At 46.3% G+C, this 18,947-nt stretch overlaps 1 protein-coding gene across 3 annotated transcripts in view; it reads right to left on the bottom strand.

Annotated features, from left to right (window-relative positions):
* Nucleotides 1-18,947, bottom strand: part of DTX4 (deltex E3 ubiquitin ligase 4) — a 55,664-nt gene that overhangs the window by 5,869 nt on the left and 30,848 nt on the right. For all 3 annotated transcript variants that reach the window (XM_061609706.1, XM_061609704.1, XM_061609705.1), the window contains exons 2-5: nucleotides 17,646-18,414; nucleotides 12,484-12,545; nucleotides 10,920-11,081; nucleotides 995-1,056 (exon numbers count right to left, since the gene is read on the bottom strand). In XM_061609706.1, the coding sequence (XP_061465690.1) occupies nucleotides 995-1,056; nucleotides 10,920-11,081; nucleotides 12,484-12,545; nucleotides 17,646-18,355 (996 nt within the window). In that variant the 5' untranslated portion in view covers nucleotides 18,356-18,414. The remainder of the gene's footprint in view (nucleotides 1-994; nucleotides 1,057-10,919; nucleotides 11,082-12,483; nucleotides 12,546-17,645; nucleotides 18,415-18,947) is intronic.

The following is an 18,947-nucleotide window of genomic DNA, read 5'->3' as shown; positions in this document are numbered from 1 at the left end:
CAACCTACTAATGACTGGAGGTCTTGTCACTAAATGCCCTCCTTGGCAGCAACGAAGTAGGCTTGTGTGACTTTCATCTGCCTGCCACCTCTACCTCCTGCCACTAACGTTACGCTATACCAGGGATGGGGAATCTGTCTGCCCCCGATGCTGCCGAACTACAGCTTCCATCATCCCTGGACATTGGCTATGCTGACTGGGGCTGACGGGAGTTGGAGCCCAACAACATCTGGAGGGCTACCAGTTCCCCCGCCCTCCTCTGTGTCTTCTGCCATGCTGGCTTCTAAAGCTTGGAACAGCCTTCCTTCCACTATACATCAAGCTCAGAGGAACATCAGAAGCTATCTTAGTGTGAACTGCTTGTTCAGCTTGCCTAGTGTAGTCTGCTCTGACTGGCAGTGATACTCTTACCCTCTCCCCCCTTTAGGTCCCTCCACAAAAATCTGCTTCTCCAGAAAAGCCTCTCTCAAACCACCTTAGTTTTACTTTCACTCCCACTGAATCTGCCCGCTCAGTGGTACAACACCTGCTTGGCATGCAGAAGGTCCCAGGCTCAATCCTTGGCATCTCCAGGAAGGCCTGGGAAAGCATCCTGTCTGAGACCCTGGAGAGCCTCTGCCAGCCAATGTAGTGTAGACAGGACTGAGCTAGTAGGACCAGCGGTCTGGCTCTGTATAAGGCAACTTTCTGTATTCCTATGCGTCATCCTCATTCACTCATTTTTCCATGGCCTCTTTCAGCACCAAGGCATTTGTGCATAGATTATAAATCTGCTGAATGAATGAAAACTGCATCACTTCTGTACTCTCAACAACACCCAGCACAGTCACTGCTAGAGAAATGTTTAGCAGTAATAGTAAGGTTTGGGCAATTTACACTCTGCACAAAGAAAGCCTGCACCATGAAACCCTGCATCCTAAACCAACACATGAGCTAGTGTAGTACACTTGCTCAAACATACATAGACATACTATAAAAAAAGAACCAGACTTGCCTCATCTGGGGGATGGCGCACCTTCTGTAGGTATTTTTTCAGCACTTCCTCAGGGGTTTTACCTGGACAAGGAGAAAAAAAACAAGAGATAATTAGCATGCTGGAGGCACCATTTGTGGAGACAATTGGTGAGGTGAAAGGTAGGGCAGGAAATGGGAAGAAGGACTGAAGGGGGTGTGTGTGATGATCCTGTATTAGTGTAAATATGGTAAGTGCTGTTTGTATAGGAGATACATGGTAAGTGGAATGAAAGAGGAGGGGGGAGTGAATGGGCAGTAGAATGCTGGATGATTGGCTGAGTGTTTAGAATGGCTGAGAGTATAAATGGAAGGATGACAGTTGAATCTGGGTGGACGGTGATCGTGAGTGGGTTGTTTTGGTGGGTTTTTGAGAGGAGATTGGGTGGAGAGTTGGTGGATGTGAGGAGAGTGTGGAGTTCGGATTAATACTAAGACCAGTACCTCAGGAATAGATGAAACCATATGCTTAAGTGCCTTTATAAAGAAATCTTGTTATCTCTGTTATTTAATAAATATATTTGGTTTACCAAAGGCCTGATCCTTGGCTGGGGTTTCACAGACCAGAAGGGAGGGTAAGGTAAATACCAAGGCTGAAGGGAAACAAATGGTGGCAGCGGTGAAGGGGAGAATATAACACCACAAGTATTCAGAGCAAACCAGAATTATCTGCATTGATACAAAGGGAGTGGGACAGCTTAAGCACTCAGTCACAGAGGTAACCTGATAGAGAGACTCAGGCAGAGTCTCTGGGAATACTGGTTATAGGACGTGACTGGTGGTGCTGCCTAGCAGGGGGATCTGTTGAGATCTGTGCTAGAGCAGGGAGAGAAACCATAAAAAAGGACAGTCTGGACTGGTGGAGTCCCTGGTGGTGCCTAGTGACAAGCAGTAACCACGAGCAGGTAGGAACCTGACAGGGAGAGCCAGGGAAGGGCGTCACATGTGGTGGCAGTAGCAGTGGGATACGAACAAAGGAGACTATGTCACAGGTGTTGGCTGTAGCGGTGGTACGAATACTAGAGAATCCCTAACAGTGGTGTGACAAACAGAAATAACAAAACAAGATTACTTGTGAGAGTGACTGGCAAAGAGTGTGTGGCAAAGAGTGAGTGAACTCAAACACCATGGCTGAATATATAAAAATGAAAAGAGAGGAGCTGGTGGAGAAGTGCATAACATTCAATTTACCTCACGAGGGTAAAGGGGTAGATGAATTGAGGGTAGCACTTATAGGATTTGCAACTGCCCAGCAAAAACAACCTGTCAGGGAAGAGACCCCAGAAGGATACTTAAGCAATCCCGCTTATATAGAGTATTTGAGAGAGAAGTTAAGATGGGAGGCTGACGAAAAAGATAAACAGCGAGAGTTAGAAACTGAGAGATTGAGGAGGGAGGCTGAGGAAAAAGACAAGCAGAGGGTCTTTGAAATGGATGAGAAAGAAAAGCAGCGAGAGTTAGAAACTGAGAAGTTGAGGATGGAAACTGAGAGATTGAGGATTGAGGCGGATGAGAAAGAAAAGCAGAGGGAGTTGGAATTTGAGAGAATGAGAGTGGATGCTGAATTACAGGTAGAAAAGTTAAAATTTGAAAGAGAGAAGTTTCATTCTGATGAAACAAGAAAGGACAGAAATGAAACAAAAATAAAAATTACTCCAAAGGACTTTGCTGTCTATGAGCCTGGTCAAGATCCTCAAATTTATCTCACAAACTTTGAAAAGGCAGCTCAGTTGTGGGGGCTACCTGAAGATAAATACATGCAGTATTTATCAAACCTGATCAAAGGGGAATTGGCAGAGGTATACCACAGAGTTTGGAAAAGTTACTTTTTTGAACTACAACCCCCATCAGCCCAATCTAGTGGCCATGCTGTCTGGGGGTGATGGGAGTTGTAGTTCAAAAAAGTAACTTTTCCAAGCTCTGGTATACCAATATTTCCCCTCAGACAGGCCCGTCACCTATGCTGAGTTTAAAGAGGCAGTCTACAAAAGATTCACACTGGGACCTGACTATTTTAGAAAGTTATTCCGAAACTGTCAGATCCAAGCAGGGAGGTCTTTTGTTGAACTGGGAGCAAAGCTGATGGATATATTTGGAAAGTGGATGAGTAGTGCCAAAGCTCAGTCAGTGGAAGAGGTGAAAAGCCTCATGATACTGGATCAATTATACCATCAGTTACCACCAGAAATAAGGCTCCTGGTCAAAGACCGTTCCCCTACATCGGTGCAGGAGGCCGCAGAGATGGCGGATCACTTTGCCTCCAATAGAACTGGCTGGGTGGGGAAAACATCAAGAGATTTTAAACCCAGACCATATAGTGGCGGCAGAAAGGATGTGGTGCCACAGCGAGTGAGTCCTCCAGTAAAATCTGAAGGGCACAGGACACCCCAGAGTGGATCTGTGTACCCTAAAACAGAGGAGAAATTATGCTATAAATGTGGTAGACCGGGGCACCTACGTTTTCAATGTGAGGTTGCCAACCCCATTAGTAATCCTGCTCAGGCAAGGGCAGTAAAAATAGAACCAAAAGATCTAACCATGAAAAAGGTTCAGTTCTGCCAGATAAACTGGACAGAAGTAACAGACCTTGATTCAAGTCTGAGAGAGGAAGTGAGTGTACAAGGGGCAAATTATTGGGCATTGCTTGATACTGGTGCCGCTCAGACGTTACTGAGGCCAGATTTAATAAAATCTGAGGAAATATTACCTCAGGAAACTGTGACTATTCAAGGAGTGAGGGGTAGACCAGAAAGCTTGCCTATGGCCCTAGTGAAAATGGAGTGGAGAGGCCGAGAGGGCAAATATAAAGTAGGTATTAATGCCCAACAACAAGAACCAGTGATACTGGGAAGAGATGTTATCGGGGCACAAGGGAAAATATATGTGGTGACCAGACAGCAACTTGGCAGAGAAACAGAAGCCATGTTAAAAGGGGCTGAAGGAAACAGGGTGGAATCTGTTTGCGAGCCTCAGGTCACCATAGCAACCCTTGGCAGGCCTGCTGAAGGAGACAAACTGTATCAAATGGTCTCTGGGGAAGACAGAAAGCATTTCAGAGAAGAACTTAATAAGGATACCAATCTGAAGCAAATAAAGGAGCAAGCCCTGACCCAACAGATTCCTTTCACTGACAAACTGAGGAATCAAGTTGTGTGTGAGAATGGGATTTTATATAGACTGTGGATGCCTGCTGAGAGAAAGGATGAATGTGAACCAGTGAAGCAATTGATAGTACCTAGCAAATACAGAACCAGATTGCTAGAGGTAGCCCACGATGTCCCATGTGCAGGACATCTGGGAATAAAAAAGACCAAGAGGAGATTGGCTGCACACTATTATTGGCCAAACATCTCCAAAGATGTAAAACAACATTGTCTATCTTGTGGTATATGCCAAAAGGTGGGAAAAAGTGGAGTAAAGACTAAGGCACCCTTAAAGCCCCTTCCTATAATTGGACAACCCTTTTATAGAATGGGAATGGATTTGGTGGGCCCTTTTTCCAAACCCACAAGGCATGGCAAGAAATATCTACTGGTGGTGGTGGATTTTGCCACCAGGTACCCAGACACAGAAGCACTAAGATCTGTAGAAGCCCCTGTAGTGGCAGAGGCTTTATTAAAAATCTTTATGAGGCTGGGTTTCCCTCATGAAGTGCTGACGGATCAAGGCAGTGTATTCATGGGAGAAGTGATGCAATGTATGTGGACATGTTGCGGTCTAAAACATCTAAAGACCACTACTTACCATCCCGCCACTAATGGGCTAACTGAGAGATTCAATGGGGTTTTGAAGGGCATGATAAGAAGCTATGTTCAAGATCACCCACAAGACTGGGATGAACGTTTGGGATGCTTCTTATTTGCGTACCGAGAAGTCCCTCAAGAGTCAACAGGCTTCTCACCCTTTGAACTGATGTTCACTAGAAAAGTGAGGGGACCTTTGGAACTGTTAAAAAATTCATGGGAAGGAACCCTGGGAGAGTACAAAACATCTGTAGTAGATTTTGTATTGGAATTCCGCACTAAATTAAGATCAATGATGGAAGTAGTGAAAGAGAATTTGAGTCAAGCACAGGAGAAGCAAAGTTACTGGTATGACAGAACAGCCAGGGAACATGTGTATGAGGTGGGAGATATGGTTATGGCATTCATACCCAGGAAACATGAAAAATTACAGGCTAACTGGGAAGGACCATATACCATAAGAGAAAGGCTTGACACAGTGACGTATGTAATCACCACAGACCAATTAAACAAAAGCAAAGTGGTTCATGTAAATATGTTAAAGCCTTACCATACCAGGGATGCAAAGGTGTTGCAAGTTCCTGAGGGAAGTAGGCCTGAACTTCCAGATTTGGTACAGGAAAGCAAAGACAAAGGAGGGGTAGATCAGTTGGAATGGCCAGAGGAGGTGAAGGAGGAAGTAAAAGAAGAGATTCTGAGAGTTTTGAAAAACTATGGGAATCTCTTTAGCAATAAACCTGGCCGAACCAGTATAGCCAGACATTCCATTGATACTGGAGATCACGCCCCAATCAGATCTATGCCGTACCGTGTGAATGGGAAAGTTTTGAGTGAGATCAAAAAGGAGGTCAAAGATATGCTGGAACTAGGAGTGATCAGGGAATCTATCAGTCCCTGGGCCTCAAGTATTGTCCTGGTTCCGAAAAAAGATGGAACGACAAGATTTTGCATTGATTATCGGCTAATCAATAAAATTACGGTCCCAGATGCGTATCCTATGCCCAGGGTAGACGCAATGTTAGAGTTATTGGGGGCAGCAACCATTATCTCTACGTTAGACCTCTGTAAAGAATTTTGGCAAATGGAACTAGACGAGCAATCCAGAGCCAAAACTGCCTTCAGTACACCAGATGGGTTATATGAGTTTGTGACCTTACCCATGGGACTAAGGAACTCACCAAGTTCGTTTCAGAGGCTAATCAATACTGTGTTGCGAGGCATGTCAGATTTTGCAGTGGCCTATATCGACGACGTGGCCGTTTTTAGCAAGTCGGTGCCTGAGCATGTCCAACACCTGACCACAGTATTAGAGGCATTAAGAAAAGCAGGCCTCACAATAAAAGCTAAGAAATGCCAGTTTGGGCTAAAGGAAGTAATCTATTTAGGACATAAGGTGGGGAGTGGGAAAATCACCCCCTTATGGAGCAAGGTGGAGGCAATACAAGTGTGGCCTATCCCCTTAACCAAAAAGCAAGTTAGGGCATTTCTAGGTGTGGCTGGTTTTTATAGGAAGTTTGTGAAAAATTTTGGGGAAATCACAACCCCCTTGCATGAATTGACAAAGAAAAAGTATTCTGAGCGTGTGGTATGGACGGATGAATGTCAGAAGGCTTTTGATCCGCTGAAGCAAGCCTTGTGCCAAGGACCCATATTAATAGCACCAGACTATGAGCAACCATTCATCGTGGCTACAGATGCGTCAGACCTCGCGCTGGGAGTCGTCTTGCTGCAGGAGAGAGAAGGCACCAGACATCCAGTGGCGTATCTGAGTCGCAAGCTGATGCCGAGGGAGAAAAACTATTCGTCGGTCCAAAAGGAGTGCCTAGCGGTCGTGTGGGGACTGAATAAGTTGCGCCCATACGTGTGGGGACGAAGATTCACGGTAACAACGGATCATCGGGCCTTGTTATGGTTACAGACTATGAAAAACCATAATACTATGCTGCAGAGGTGGTCCTGGGCCCTACAAGACTATCAAGTGGACTTCCAGTTCATAAAAGGCAAGGACAATGTACTGGCCGATGGACTGTCAAGGCAGGTGGTTGGGACTGCAGTGACGTGACCAGACGGAGGAACAAAGAAAGACATTTTCCCCAGAGAGACTTGTTTTATTTGTTAACGCGGCATATGAACCCTGGAACAGGAATAATACTCTGCCGTTATTTTAAGGGGGGGGGAAATGTGATGATCCTGTATTAGTGTAAATATGGTAAGTGCTGTTTGTATAGGAGATACATGGTAAGTGGAATGAAAGAGGAGGGGGGAGTGAATGGGCAGTAGAATGCTGGATGATTGGCTGAGTGTTTAGAATGGCTGAGAGTATAAATGGAAGGATGACAGTTGAATCTGGGTGGACGGTGATCGTGAGTGGGTTGTTTTGGTGGGTTTTTGAGAGGAGATTGGGTGGAGAGTTGGTGGATGTGAGGAGAGTGTGGAGTTCGGATTAATACTAAGACCAGTACCTCAGGAATAGATGAAACCATATGCTTAAGTGCCTTTATAAAGAAATCTTGTTATCTCTGTTATTTAATAAATATATTTGGTTTACCAAAGGCCTGATCCTTGGCTGGGGTTTCACAGACCAGAAGGGAGGGTAAGGTAAATACCAAGGCTGAAGGGAAACAAATGGTGGCAGCGGTGAAGGGGAGAATATAACACCACAAGTATTCAGAGCAAACCAGAATTATCTGCATTGATACAAAGGGAGTGGGACAGCTTAAGCACTCAGTCACAGAGGTAACCTGATAGAGAGACTCAGGCAGAGTCTCTGGGAATACTGGTTATAGGACGTGACTGGTGGTGCTGCCTAGCAGGGGGATCTGTTGAGATCTGTGCTAGAGCAGGGAGAGAAACCATAAAAAAGGACAGTCCGGACTGGTGGAGTCCCTGGTGGTGCCTAGTGACAGGCAGTAACCACGAGCAGGTAGGAACCTGACAGGGAGAGCCAGGGAAGGGTGTCACAGGGGGACACCAACAGAGCCTCCTAAAATTTCGTTGAAGACTTGAGAGGATTGCACAACAGAAATTAAAGTTGCCTTCCCTTGCTTTGTGCAACTTGCCTCTCTCACCCCATCTTTGTTTTGTATATACTGGCTTAATTCAAACGTTACTAAACCATGGTTTGTGCACTTCAACTATGGCTTGGGTGTGACATCCAACCTGATAAACCAGAGTTAGCAGATAACTAGCAAACCAGAACTGGAAGCCATGGTTTGAAGTGGGTTTGCAAACCATAGCTTGCTCTAACCATGGTGTGGTATGATGTCCTGATTAAGATACTGTAGCTAGGTGTCTCTGTCTCTGAACCACAGAGATGGAAGTAGTAAGAAAAAAAGCACATAAGCAGCTTTTATTTGTGCTTCCCTGAAGTACAGTCTCCTCAGCACTCTAATCAGCCCACAGCTCAGCTCTTACTAATTTTATAGCAAAACTCAGAGATGATTTCACCGTGCAAGATTAAAACAAGACCATAAATAACATCGATACATTTTTTTAAAAAATTAAGAAACTATGGTAAGGATGAAGACTCCAATTTCATACCTTAATTCTAATCCACTCATCTCTACTCTCACCCACACACCCTAGTCTCAGGGGTGAAGCGTGCACAGGCCACATGCTTCCAATGTTCGCAGGATGCCTGCTGTCTGTCCCTCCCTGGGTGATTTTGTATTCCTGGAAAAAGTATCCACCCAGTTTGTGGCTGCAGCCTAGAGTTTGGCTAAGCAACTTTTCCTCACTTATTTCCATGTCCATTGCAGACCTGGCTCTTGTTTGTGACAGAAGAAGTGCCAGCCACTTCCCTTGCTTCCACCCAAGTATCTCAACCATCCAGGGGCAAGACAGCCAGTGTGGTGTAGTGGTTAGAGTGCAGGACTGGGATCTGGGAGACCAGGGTTCAAATCCTCACTCAGCCATGAGGCTCACTGGGTGACTCTTGGCCTGTCACTGTCTCTCAGCTGAACCTACCTCATTAGGTTGTTGTGAGGATAAAACTAGGAGGGGGAGAACCATATTTGTATGCCATGTTGAACTCCCTGGAGGAAAGGTGGGATATAATTGTAATAATAAAAAAATAAAAATTGAAAAAAGTAAGCCAAGACTTGGTTGGACATAGAAAGAAAGGCTCTTTGCAGACTAGAGTATGAGCTCAACAGCAGGGATGGGAAACTATTCTCTGTTGAGGGCTGCAATCCCTCCCACAAAATAGTGACAGTCTGGAGGCACCCCTAGAAAAGGGCATGGCTGGCTGGCACCCTAAGACCAAGGGAATGGCACACTGCAATAGTCCATCAGAAGTCCCACTTGTTGATACAGTACTTATTTCCAAAGGGCTTTGTCTCAGAGCGTTAAAAAAATGGTTCAACCCCTGCCATGCTTTTTCCTACCTTCCACTGAGTTCCCAATGCAGCTTCTCTCTTTCTTTTTCTTTTTTTGTGTCTGAGAATGTAAACTCTGGTTTTTCAAGGCTCTGATGTGTAAGGTGGGAAGGGGCACTTCACTTCTGTATTCACAGGATTGCAGTCACAAAATCCCAAACAGCTGGCTGTGGGCTGGATTGATTACTGCCAGATCCTGGTCAGAAGCCAAACCCACTGTGACTGACTGAACTTACTCATGGGGAAGTGTGTCTAGGACTGCAGCCTTAAGCCATCTGAGAAAAGACAGTAGGAGAGTGCAAAGCTCTTGGCAAGAGCATTTTTGTTTCTAGAGAAAGAGATGTTGGGGTTCAAGCCTGTCCAGAAAGGATCTGGAAATCCTTCCACCTAATCCCTGAAGCGTGGGACCCTGGAGGAACCTGATGAGGGAAATACATATACTTCTTCTGGGACACGTTAATATAGTATTGATTCATATATTCCAGGGCTGAGCCTTGGAACTGATAGCAGATTGCAGAACTCAGCCCTTGAGACCCGTGGCTGCTGGGTCATGTCAGGGGCACTTCGAGAATATCTGCCCTTGTCAGCGTTATAATGAGGTGAGAGACAGGTGCGCTGGCTGGGGCATCAAGGGTCCCCTGTTATCTGCCTCCACTCCCACCTCCTTTACTGATGCACAACGGGCCCCAGCGAAATTGGTTAGGCTTCTGGTGTCCCTTCTCGCTTCCCTACCACAAGATATGAAAGAATGGATTATTATTACTGTCAAGCAGGTGCTAGGTACTCTGGAGAGAGGACAATTAAAAAGGGAAAAGCCATACCAGACAGGGAGCTTCGTACAACACGCTTGCTACAGCTGGGTTGGGAAATTATGAGGGGGCGGAGGATGTGTATAAGTCAACAGCAGGGGACATGTGTTAGGTAATGCAACAGATGGGAATCATCCAGGAGAAATTTTTTGGAAGAACACTGCTTGGATATCTGCCATTGTCTAGCTATCAGCGGATGCAGCCGCACACTGGTATGGGACAAAAATGTGGGAGTGGTGGCGGCGGTGGGGAGCACTGCAGGGGAGCAAATAACGCTTTCGAACCGGGGCAGCCAATGTGGCGCCCTCCAGACGTTGTTGGAGTAACTCCAGCCAGCATGGCCAATAGTCAGGGGTGATGGGAGTTGAGGGCACCATGCTGGCAACCCCTGCATTAGAACAACATTTGGGTGACAGTTATAAACGACCATATGAGAAACTGGAGAGAGGAGGAAGGGTCTGCAGATTGATGACTGCAAAGACCGGAACATGCTGTGTAATCTGCAAGGCTGAGAAACGCTGAGCAGGTACATCCTTGGCTAGCTCACCCTCCTGTGGTAAACCCTCCAGCAGAACTGATGATAATGCAGCAGCACACATGATGCTGAAGTGCCAGCAGTCATGAACAACTGGAGACAGCATCCAGGGACTCCAGTAGGAGGTGAGTGAGCAGCAAAACGTGATGTGAGCATGGAGCTCTACACAGCAAACTAAAACATTCTTTTTCTGTACATCTGGAGCATCAAACCATGGGTTGGTTTTTAAGCCTTGTAACACAGGCCATGGTTTGGCAGGCTATCTGAATGGAATTACTTCCCGCAACATACTGGCTCTCTGTTTGTGGTCTGAATTGTGTAGACTGATTAAGTGAAAAGCTGAAGAATTTTGGACGGTATTAAGATCCTGCCATGACCTTTTGGTTCTACAGGTCTATGAGGGTGGAAGGAGGGAAGGTGGTGGTGGTAGACTTTCCATTCTTACCTTTCTTGGTCTGCTTTTTGGTGGCCTTGCGGCAAGTATTGGATATTCCAGGGATAGACTTGATTTCACTCTTGCTGACTGGAGGGGGATGCAGAACCAGTTTTGGGGGTCGAGTCAGGCAGACAGGCAGACCTGCAGCGCTCATGAGGATCCCTGTGATTCCTGGGTAGAACAGAGGGGTTGGGGACATTTGAGAAACTGGTTCTTGTTTGCCCCCCACCAACTCCCCCCACCATAGCCCTGCCAGCTATCCCAATGCTACATGTTTCTCCATCCATTTGCACTCTTATGCTAAAACCATTCAATAATAAGAGAAAAGACCAACACCACACAGTCAACCCCAAGAGAATGTGATGTTCTGCCAATTTATATTCTCTGTAACCTCCTATCTGTGGGACATTACAAGCTTTCTGCTTATGGTACCCTGTGAACTGGAACTGTATTTCGGAAGCAATCCAAACCCAAGATCTGCCAGGATGAGCGGAGTTTGGGATAGGCAGATCTCTGGCTGAGCCAGCTGAAGACCCTCATCCTGGCTCAGCCAGAGATAATGCCAGTGCAGCTCCTCCAACCCAGCTCAGCCAGGGCCAGGGTAAATCCCCGAAAAAGGGGTGTTCCAAGGGCAGGAGGAGACTTACCCATGTTCCAAACTCCCTCCAGCTCAGTCACATGTGCAAAAACAGTAAGTGAAATTATTTTAAAGGTTTGTTTTGTCTCTGCCAGGCTCAAGGGCCAGCTCAGCTGGTAGAAGACCTGCTCCTGAAAGGAGTTTGGAATAGGGGTATGTTACACTGGCATCATTTACTTTGGCAGAAATTACACTGGCTTCCTATCATTTGAATCGTTCTGCCCATTTCTGAAGGTGTTTCCTCCTTGTGGTTGGGTGGCAAGACGGTGTCCTTTGGCCACTCCCAACACTTATAATAATGCTAAGTAAGAGGCAGGCCGGACGTGAAGGCTGATAATACACAAAGACCCAGGCAACTAATTTTGTATTTGCAAATTAAAATTCAACGTTTAAAACCTTCTATGGTCATTATTCTACAATTATTCACAACAATGATAATTATCCAAGAATCTGTCACTGAGATTCAAGTGTACACCATAACCCTTTTCTTCTTTAAAGCTGCACTCCTTGCCTATGGCAGTGTATATCCTACCCTATGGAACAGGGATGGCTAACTTGTGGCCCTCCATATGTTGTTGGACTCCAACTCCCATCAGCCTCAGTCAGCTGGCCAATGGTCAGAGATGGAGGGAGTTCTGGTCCAGCAACATCTGGAGGGCCACAGGCTCCCCACCCTGCCACAGAGCATCACCATATATTTCTCTGAGCACAGCTCCTTTCCTTTTCCCATACGACAACTCTGCATATCCTTTGCATTCTCTGAATAACCAAAGGGCACAGACTTCCACCATTTCCCCCTCACTGCATTCTGATGGGATCCTTCTGAAGCCTTTCAACATGCTTCCAAAGCTATTACAGCTCATCCCTTATTTAGTCCAAGCAATAGTCATGAGTCGTTCATGGTTGCTTTGGTCCTGCAGTGATTACCCCTCTTACCTGCCAGTGCTGGGTTGACTGGGCTTGAGCCATTGAGGTTTTTCACAGGAACTGTCGGGACCCTGCAAGGAAAGAATATGGAGTTCACACGTGCTTGTGAGTGATTCTGCACCATTATGAAAAGAGGAGTCCTTAAGGACTAATTCTCAGAGGGATAGACACATTCACCTCTTGCAGAAAAACAATGATAAGAGTCTTGTGGCACCTTAAAGACTAACACATTGACTACGGCATAAACTTTCATGAGCTACAGTCCACTGCAATTCAGGATAACACTTCATGCATCTGATGGAAGTGGACTGTAGTCCATGACACCTTACGCAATAATACAGTGTTTAAAGGTGCCATAAGACTCTTTTTCTTAAGAACTGAGCAAACCTGAAAGGAGACTAGGCATAGAATTCAAAGGACACCTCAGAATCCCTCTGAAGTATAAAATGGGAGATGTTGTGGAGAGCAGAAAAATGGCACTTTATGCCACATTGCAGTGTGATTCCCTGAAAGTGGCAAAAAGCAGTGCCTTCCCTCTGAACTAGCCTGGCAGGATGAGTCCCTGCCTTGGGAAGCAAGTAGCCTTAGGCACAAACGTAATACCTGGCTGAGCAAGGAGACCCGGTCTGGGAGAGGCAAGCACACCTGTCAGTATTTGAAATAAGGGTGTGTGACACAGACTGAAGGACTGGTTTGACAAAAGGGCAAGTCCATGGCAGTGACAGCCATTGTAACAGCATGACGCTTTAAAGGTGTGTGTTTGCTGCAGGGGAGTTGGGAAGAGGATCAGATGTGCACTAGGTGTGGTCTTCTAACCATGATGATGTTCTGCCTGCCTGGATAGCAGAGAAATTCAACTACAGGATTGGGCAGTAAGTGATCGTAGTCACAATGGTGAAGGATCCCCAAAGAGAAAAAGCTCTCACTTTTTCCAGGAACGTGTCCTTTTCCTGCACTTTCAATTTCATGCTTGTACCATTATTTATCGAAAAAGGGGGGGCACCTGTGGGCCTCCAGATGTTGTTGGACTACAACTCTCTGCATCCCTGACTGATGGGAGTTGGAGTCCAGGAACATCTGGAGGGCCACAGGCTCCTCACCCCTGACCTAAATAATCTCTCTTAGGTGTCATCATTGGGACACCTCACATGCTAGCATATTTCCTAAATGCAAGGATTCTCTTCTCATGTGCAGTGTGCATACTTGTAGTGGAGAGAAGCTGTGCAGAATGCTGACTTGCTCACTCACCATGGTATGTGTGCATAACCATCCAAACTCTGGTGATACACTGATCATTGGGGTGGAGGGATGGAGAAAGATGACACTTGGCTAACTTCCCTACAATATGGCGCGCGCACACATTTCCTTACTCTTTTAGGGTATCATATTTTAACATTGTATTCTACTATCTTGTGTCTGTGAGCTGCCCTGAGAATAGTGTTATGGGGTGGCCTGTATCAGCCTTTCCCAAGCTTTGGGTCCCCAAACGTTGCTGGACTACAACTCCCATTAGCCCCAGCCAGCATGGCCAATGGTCAGGAATCATGGGAACTATACTCCAGCAACATCTGGGGACTAAAAGGCTGGGAAACGCTGGCCTATATAAATGTCACAAACAAGCAAGCAAGCAAGCAAACTCATGCACAGCACAAGAAATGGCTGATAATTATGGGCACTTCCAGGCAACCTGTTTATTGAGCGTTCATCCTGATTAGTTTGCAGGGAGGCTAGATGGCAATGGCTATTCAATCAGCATACATTCACATTTGTTTGCAGAGAGGCTACACATCGCATCAAAGCAAGTGTTATCCCACACTTTCCAGTGCATTTCCCCATCATTTTCCTTTTCATAAAAAGCCCAATCGGGACAAGACCTCCCAATCAATTTTAACTGTGTAATCTGAAATGTGCTGTTGGAGGAGAGCTTTGTGCATACCATGGACTGCGAAAAAGACAAATAATTGGGTGTTAGAACAAATTAAACCAGAACTATCACCAGAAGCTAAAATGATGAAACTGAGGTTATCATACTTTGGACACATCATGAAAAGACATGATTCACTAGAAAAGACAATAATGCTGGGAAAAACAGGAGGGACTAGGAAAAGAGGAAGGCCAAACAAGAGACGGATTGATTCCATAAAGGAAGCCACAGACCTGAACTTACAAGATCTGAACAGGGTGGTTCACGACAATCTGAATTTACCAGTATGCAAGTGAATCCCAACAGAAAATAGTGACAGTCTGGAAGTTCCTGAAGTCTAGATGTACAAAGTGATATTTAGGGAAGAAAATGGATAAAAACACCACCACCCTCATCTGATTTTTTTTTAATCAAAAGAGAGAAAAGGTTCTTTATCATGCTGTTTCTGAATGGAGGAAAAACCACCTAGGAGTAAGCACAAGGGTTGTGGAGCAAAAGAAATAAAGTCCCACAACCTTCTTAGAGTAAGTCCACATGATCCCTTCATGCTTTCCTGCTTAAGCTGCTACAGTGCTGGAAGTGTCCTAAAAAAGCAGGATTTATCCACTCCCCTAAAACCCCCATATTTGGGCACTTTGAGGTCCGCAAGTGGACTGCACAACCTATACTGGGCACTATCAGCCATGTACGCAAGCCCAGCAGAAACTGACCTAGCCTGAAGAATTGTGCTTGTGTCAAAGAGCCATTTGCTGGTCACAAGTTTTATATCATTTAAAAATGAAAAATCCTCATTTTGCCACACACACAGACACACAGGGAAGTGTAGCCATTATGGAGGCATCTGGGACAGGGATAGATGAAGTATGTATGAGACAGCGAGGCCTGAATTACAACTTCCCTGACGAGTGCGCCTGGCGCCAACACTGTTATCTTTTCGGCGCCAGGTCAAGACTTTCCTCTTCTCCCAGGCATTTTAGCATGTGTTTTAAATTGTTTTTATATTGTTTTAAATTTTAAAATTGTGTTTTAAATTGTTTTTAAAATATATGTTTTAAATTGTATATTTGTTTTAATGTTTTTGATTGCTGTAAACCGCCCAGAGAGCTTCGGCTATGGGGAGGTATAAAAGTGTAATAAATAAGTAAATAAATAAATAATAAAACAGAGCAAGGGACCTTTCTAGCTGGACAATAGTTGCCGTAGTGACAGACCAAGACCTAACTGGAGACAGAGAATCCTCTAATCTAAAGACAGAGGCATTTGCCCGCCCCTCGCCCATTCCCTAGCACTCTTCTCACTGCGCCTTTCTCTGGCTCTTTAGAAACCTTGGTTGTGCAAGTTATTCACAGAGCCTTTTGTTCCTGACAACACTGCCTTGGCCCCTTCCTTCCTTGCTCTCTTCCATGGGAAAGTCTTTTGGAAGGGTCACCAGCGGCGGGGGGAAGCCACTGGGCGACAGAAGGCCGATGGCAAAGTCAGACAAAAGGGGAGAAACACGCTAATTAGATGACCAAGAAATAGTGTTTTGGTCAAGGGGGGGGGATGACGACCGAGGATGGGGTGCCTTCCAGATCAGGCAGCAGCAGTGAAAAGCTTTCTGTAGCCCTTTTGATAGGAACCCTCTCCAGATCACGAGGGTAGAAAAAAAGAATGTTTCATTTCCTCATTAATATTTAAAAGGGGTTTGCAGGCCTCCCCCATTTTATGGCTAAAGGGGTCTGCGGTATTTGCTGAAAGTTCAGGGGGGGGGGAGCTGAAAGAGACTGATGTGAGGAGTGTCAGCCACAGGCAGTCTTAGCTCTACATTATAATTTTTCTATCAGACTGGCACTTCAGGCTGCATATATTAAACAGCGGCACAGTTCTGTTCCATCATGTCCTCCTAGATTCTCAGTCAGGTCCTCCAGTTCATGCAACTGGTGTCTCCATACCAAAGCCTGAGGCTGTGCTTCAATTGCAACACTTTTTCTATTGCATTTCTTTAATACATGGTGCCATTTTTTAAGTTTTTGTACTCTGCTCTGGGATTGCCTATAGCAATGAAGAGTGGGTAAGAAGCATTTGAAACTAATACTTAAGAAGTCCGTTTCTTTTTTCTGACCCCAAAAGCAGCTAAAACACAAAATGCTTTTAAGTCCCTAGCTCAGTCTTTAAGTCAGGGATGGGCAACTTTTTTTCTGTCAAGGACCACATTCCAGTAGGAAGAATCTGTAGAGGGCCACATGCCGACTGTAGGCAAGGCCAAAGCAAGCGCTGGGCGGGCACAGATCCAAAAGTGGGGTGGGACTTCCCCTTTGCTCTCTCTCCTTTCCTGTCCAGTGAGCTGCCAGGGGAGGGACAGACTGTTCTTGCCAAAGGTAAAAGGGCTTTTGAAATCAGGCGGAGGGCTACATGCCGCTCTAAGGCTTCAAGTTGCCCACCCTTGCATTAAGAAACTTTTCAAAGTAGTTATACTCCTGGCTGGTTCACCTACTGAAAAAAATCCTTGCACAACACTGAAACCTGGCTGGCTAGCAATATGGTGATCATTTTTAATATGAGCCAAGATCTGGTTTGACTCATCATTTGTCTCCACTAACGGAGACTGGTGATGGATGTCTACCTCTGCAAACCAAATCAATCAGAGAGAACTGATTCAGAGGAGAAAACGTCAGAAGAGTCTCTTCCATATAATGAGCCAAGAATCTGCCATGGTAAACAAGACTCACCACATAAGAAGAGCTCTGCTGGATCAGGCCAAAAGTCCTCCTGATCCAGCATCCTGTTCTCACAGTGACCAAACGGATGTCGATCTGAGTGAAATAGCATTCTTTCCATTTGCAGTTCCCAGCATTCAGAGCCATTCTGCCTCCGACAGTGGAGACAGAAGACAGCCATTGTGGCTAGTAGCCACTGACAGTCTTACCCACATGAAGAGTGTGGACTCCATGGGTTGACTCCAATATAGCGCTACGGGAGCATTCCATCAGCTCAAGGATTTCTGCTTGCACAACAGAACACTCTAGCCCTCTTCTCCCTGTGTGCGCTCCCTTAATCTGTTCTCTGGAGATTTGGGGAAGTTGGAGGGCATGCATGGAGGGAGGGGGAAGTCCCACTGCACAAGCAGAAATCCTTGCGCTGACAGGACACGTTAGCTGAATACCGCCCCCATGTCCCCCATGCAAAAAAAGGGGAAGGCCCTAATGAGTGGAATCCCTAGTTGATTCCCTCACAACTCAGGACTCCCGGACTATAACAATGTACTTACCCCGAAGCAATCAGTACACGGGACTGGGCGATGGCCAGACGCTGCAGGTTGGTACGGTTCAGTGTATTAAGGCTGGCACGGGTCACCTTGCCATTGGCACTGGTAGGGCTGGCCAGGGAGCCGGTTGTGGTGAGCGCTGGCGTGCTGGCTGCCTGCCTCCGGCTCACTTGAGATGCCAGGGTCTTCAAGGAGCTGCGCATCGTGGCTGTTCCATCTTGGGGCTTGTGAACTGATGCAGGAGTAGGGAGTTTGGTGCTCCCAGAAAGGGAGACCGCTTTACGTGGAGGTGGTGGGGGTTGTAGCTGCTGCGGCTGCTGCAGCTGCTGCTGGCTGGCTGTAACTCCAGTTCCTCCATTGCTCCCAGCTGCCACTACTGCCTTGATGCTCATGACAAGGAGGCACTGCGGACAAGTGCAGGCGGGAGCAGGAGGCGTGCTGGCCACACCAGGGCTCGCTGGCCACGACTGGGATTTGGGCAAGGTACCGGTGACCAACGGGTAGACCATGTCAAGGCGGCGGCGGACACGGCGCTTGCGTTGGGTCTGGCGGTTGATCTGCTCCATCGTGCTGAAGTCAATGACGTAACAGAAGCCAATGGAAGTGAGATCAATCCAGGGATGCTGTTTCTCATAGGCATGCTGGATGGTGATACCCACCTCCATGTCATAGGGGGTCCAGGTGCCATTGTCGTTCTCCCACTCCCATACCATGCCCTTTCCTGGTGCCGAGGTGGGGTCATAGTAGCTGCGCCGCACTGGGCGAATGGTGCCTGCAGAAAGAGCAATGGAAAGAGCATAAGAAAAGACACCAAGAGGAAGGGACTCAGTTGATAGCTCGAGGCCACAGGAGCGCACTTGAGAAGGATGCACAGAAAAGCATTTGTTAGGAGCGCTAGCCAGAAAGGATAGCCGGTGTAGCACAGTGGCTAAGAGTGTGAACCCATTAAATTCCTGGCTGAAATCTCACCATCACTCACCAGCTCACTAGGTGGTCTTAGGTACAACATGTGGATGATATTATTGGCCTACCTTGCAGGATTGTTGCATTAAGTACTTTGAACATTGATAAATCTGATTAAAGAGAAACCTAATGAGCAATGAAGCTAGCTGCATTTTTCTGTCTTGTCATGTGACAGTCTGCGAAGGTTGTATCAGATTAATTCCATTCCCCCCCCAAACTCATTATGGAAGTGGGGGATGGAATTATACAGCTCCATACAAAAATAGGAAGGGAGAAGCAACTGGACCTCGACTGGCAGCCAGTTATTGGTGTGGGAAGCAGTGTTGAGTTTTGGGGGGCAAG

Source organism: Rhineura floridana, chromosome 2 (assembly GCF_030035675.1).
Source record: "Rhineura floridana isolate rRhiFlo1 chromosome 2, rRhiFlo1.hap2, whole genome shotgun sequence".
In the NCBI taxonomy this organism is placed as follows: domain Eukaryota; kingdom Metazoa; phylum Chordata; class Lepidosauria; order Squamata; family Rhineuridae; genus Rhineura; species Rhineura floridana.
Note: the sequence above shows the minus strand (reverse complement) of the source record. Positions and strands in the feature narration are given on the sequence as shown.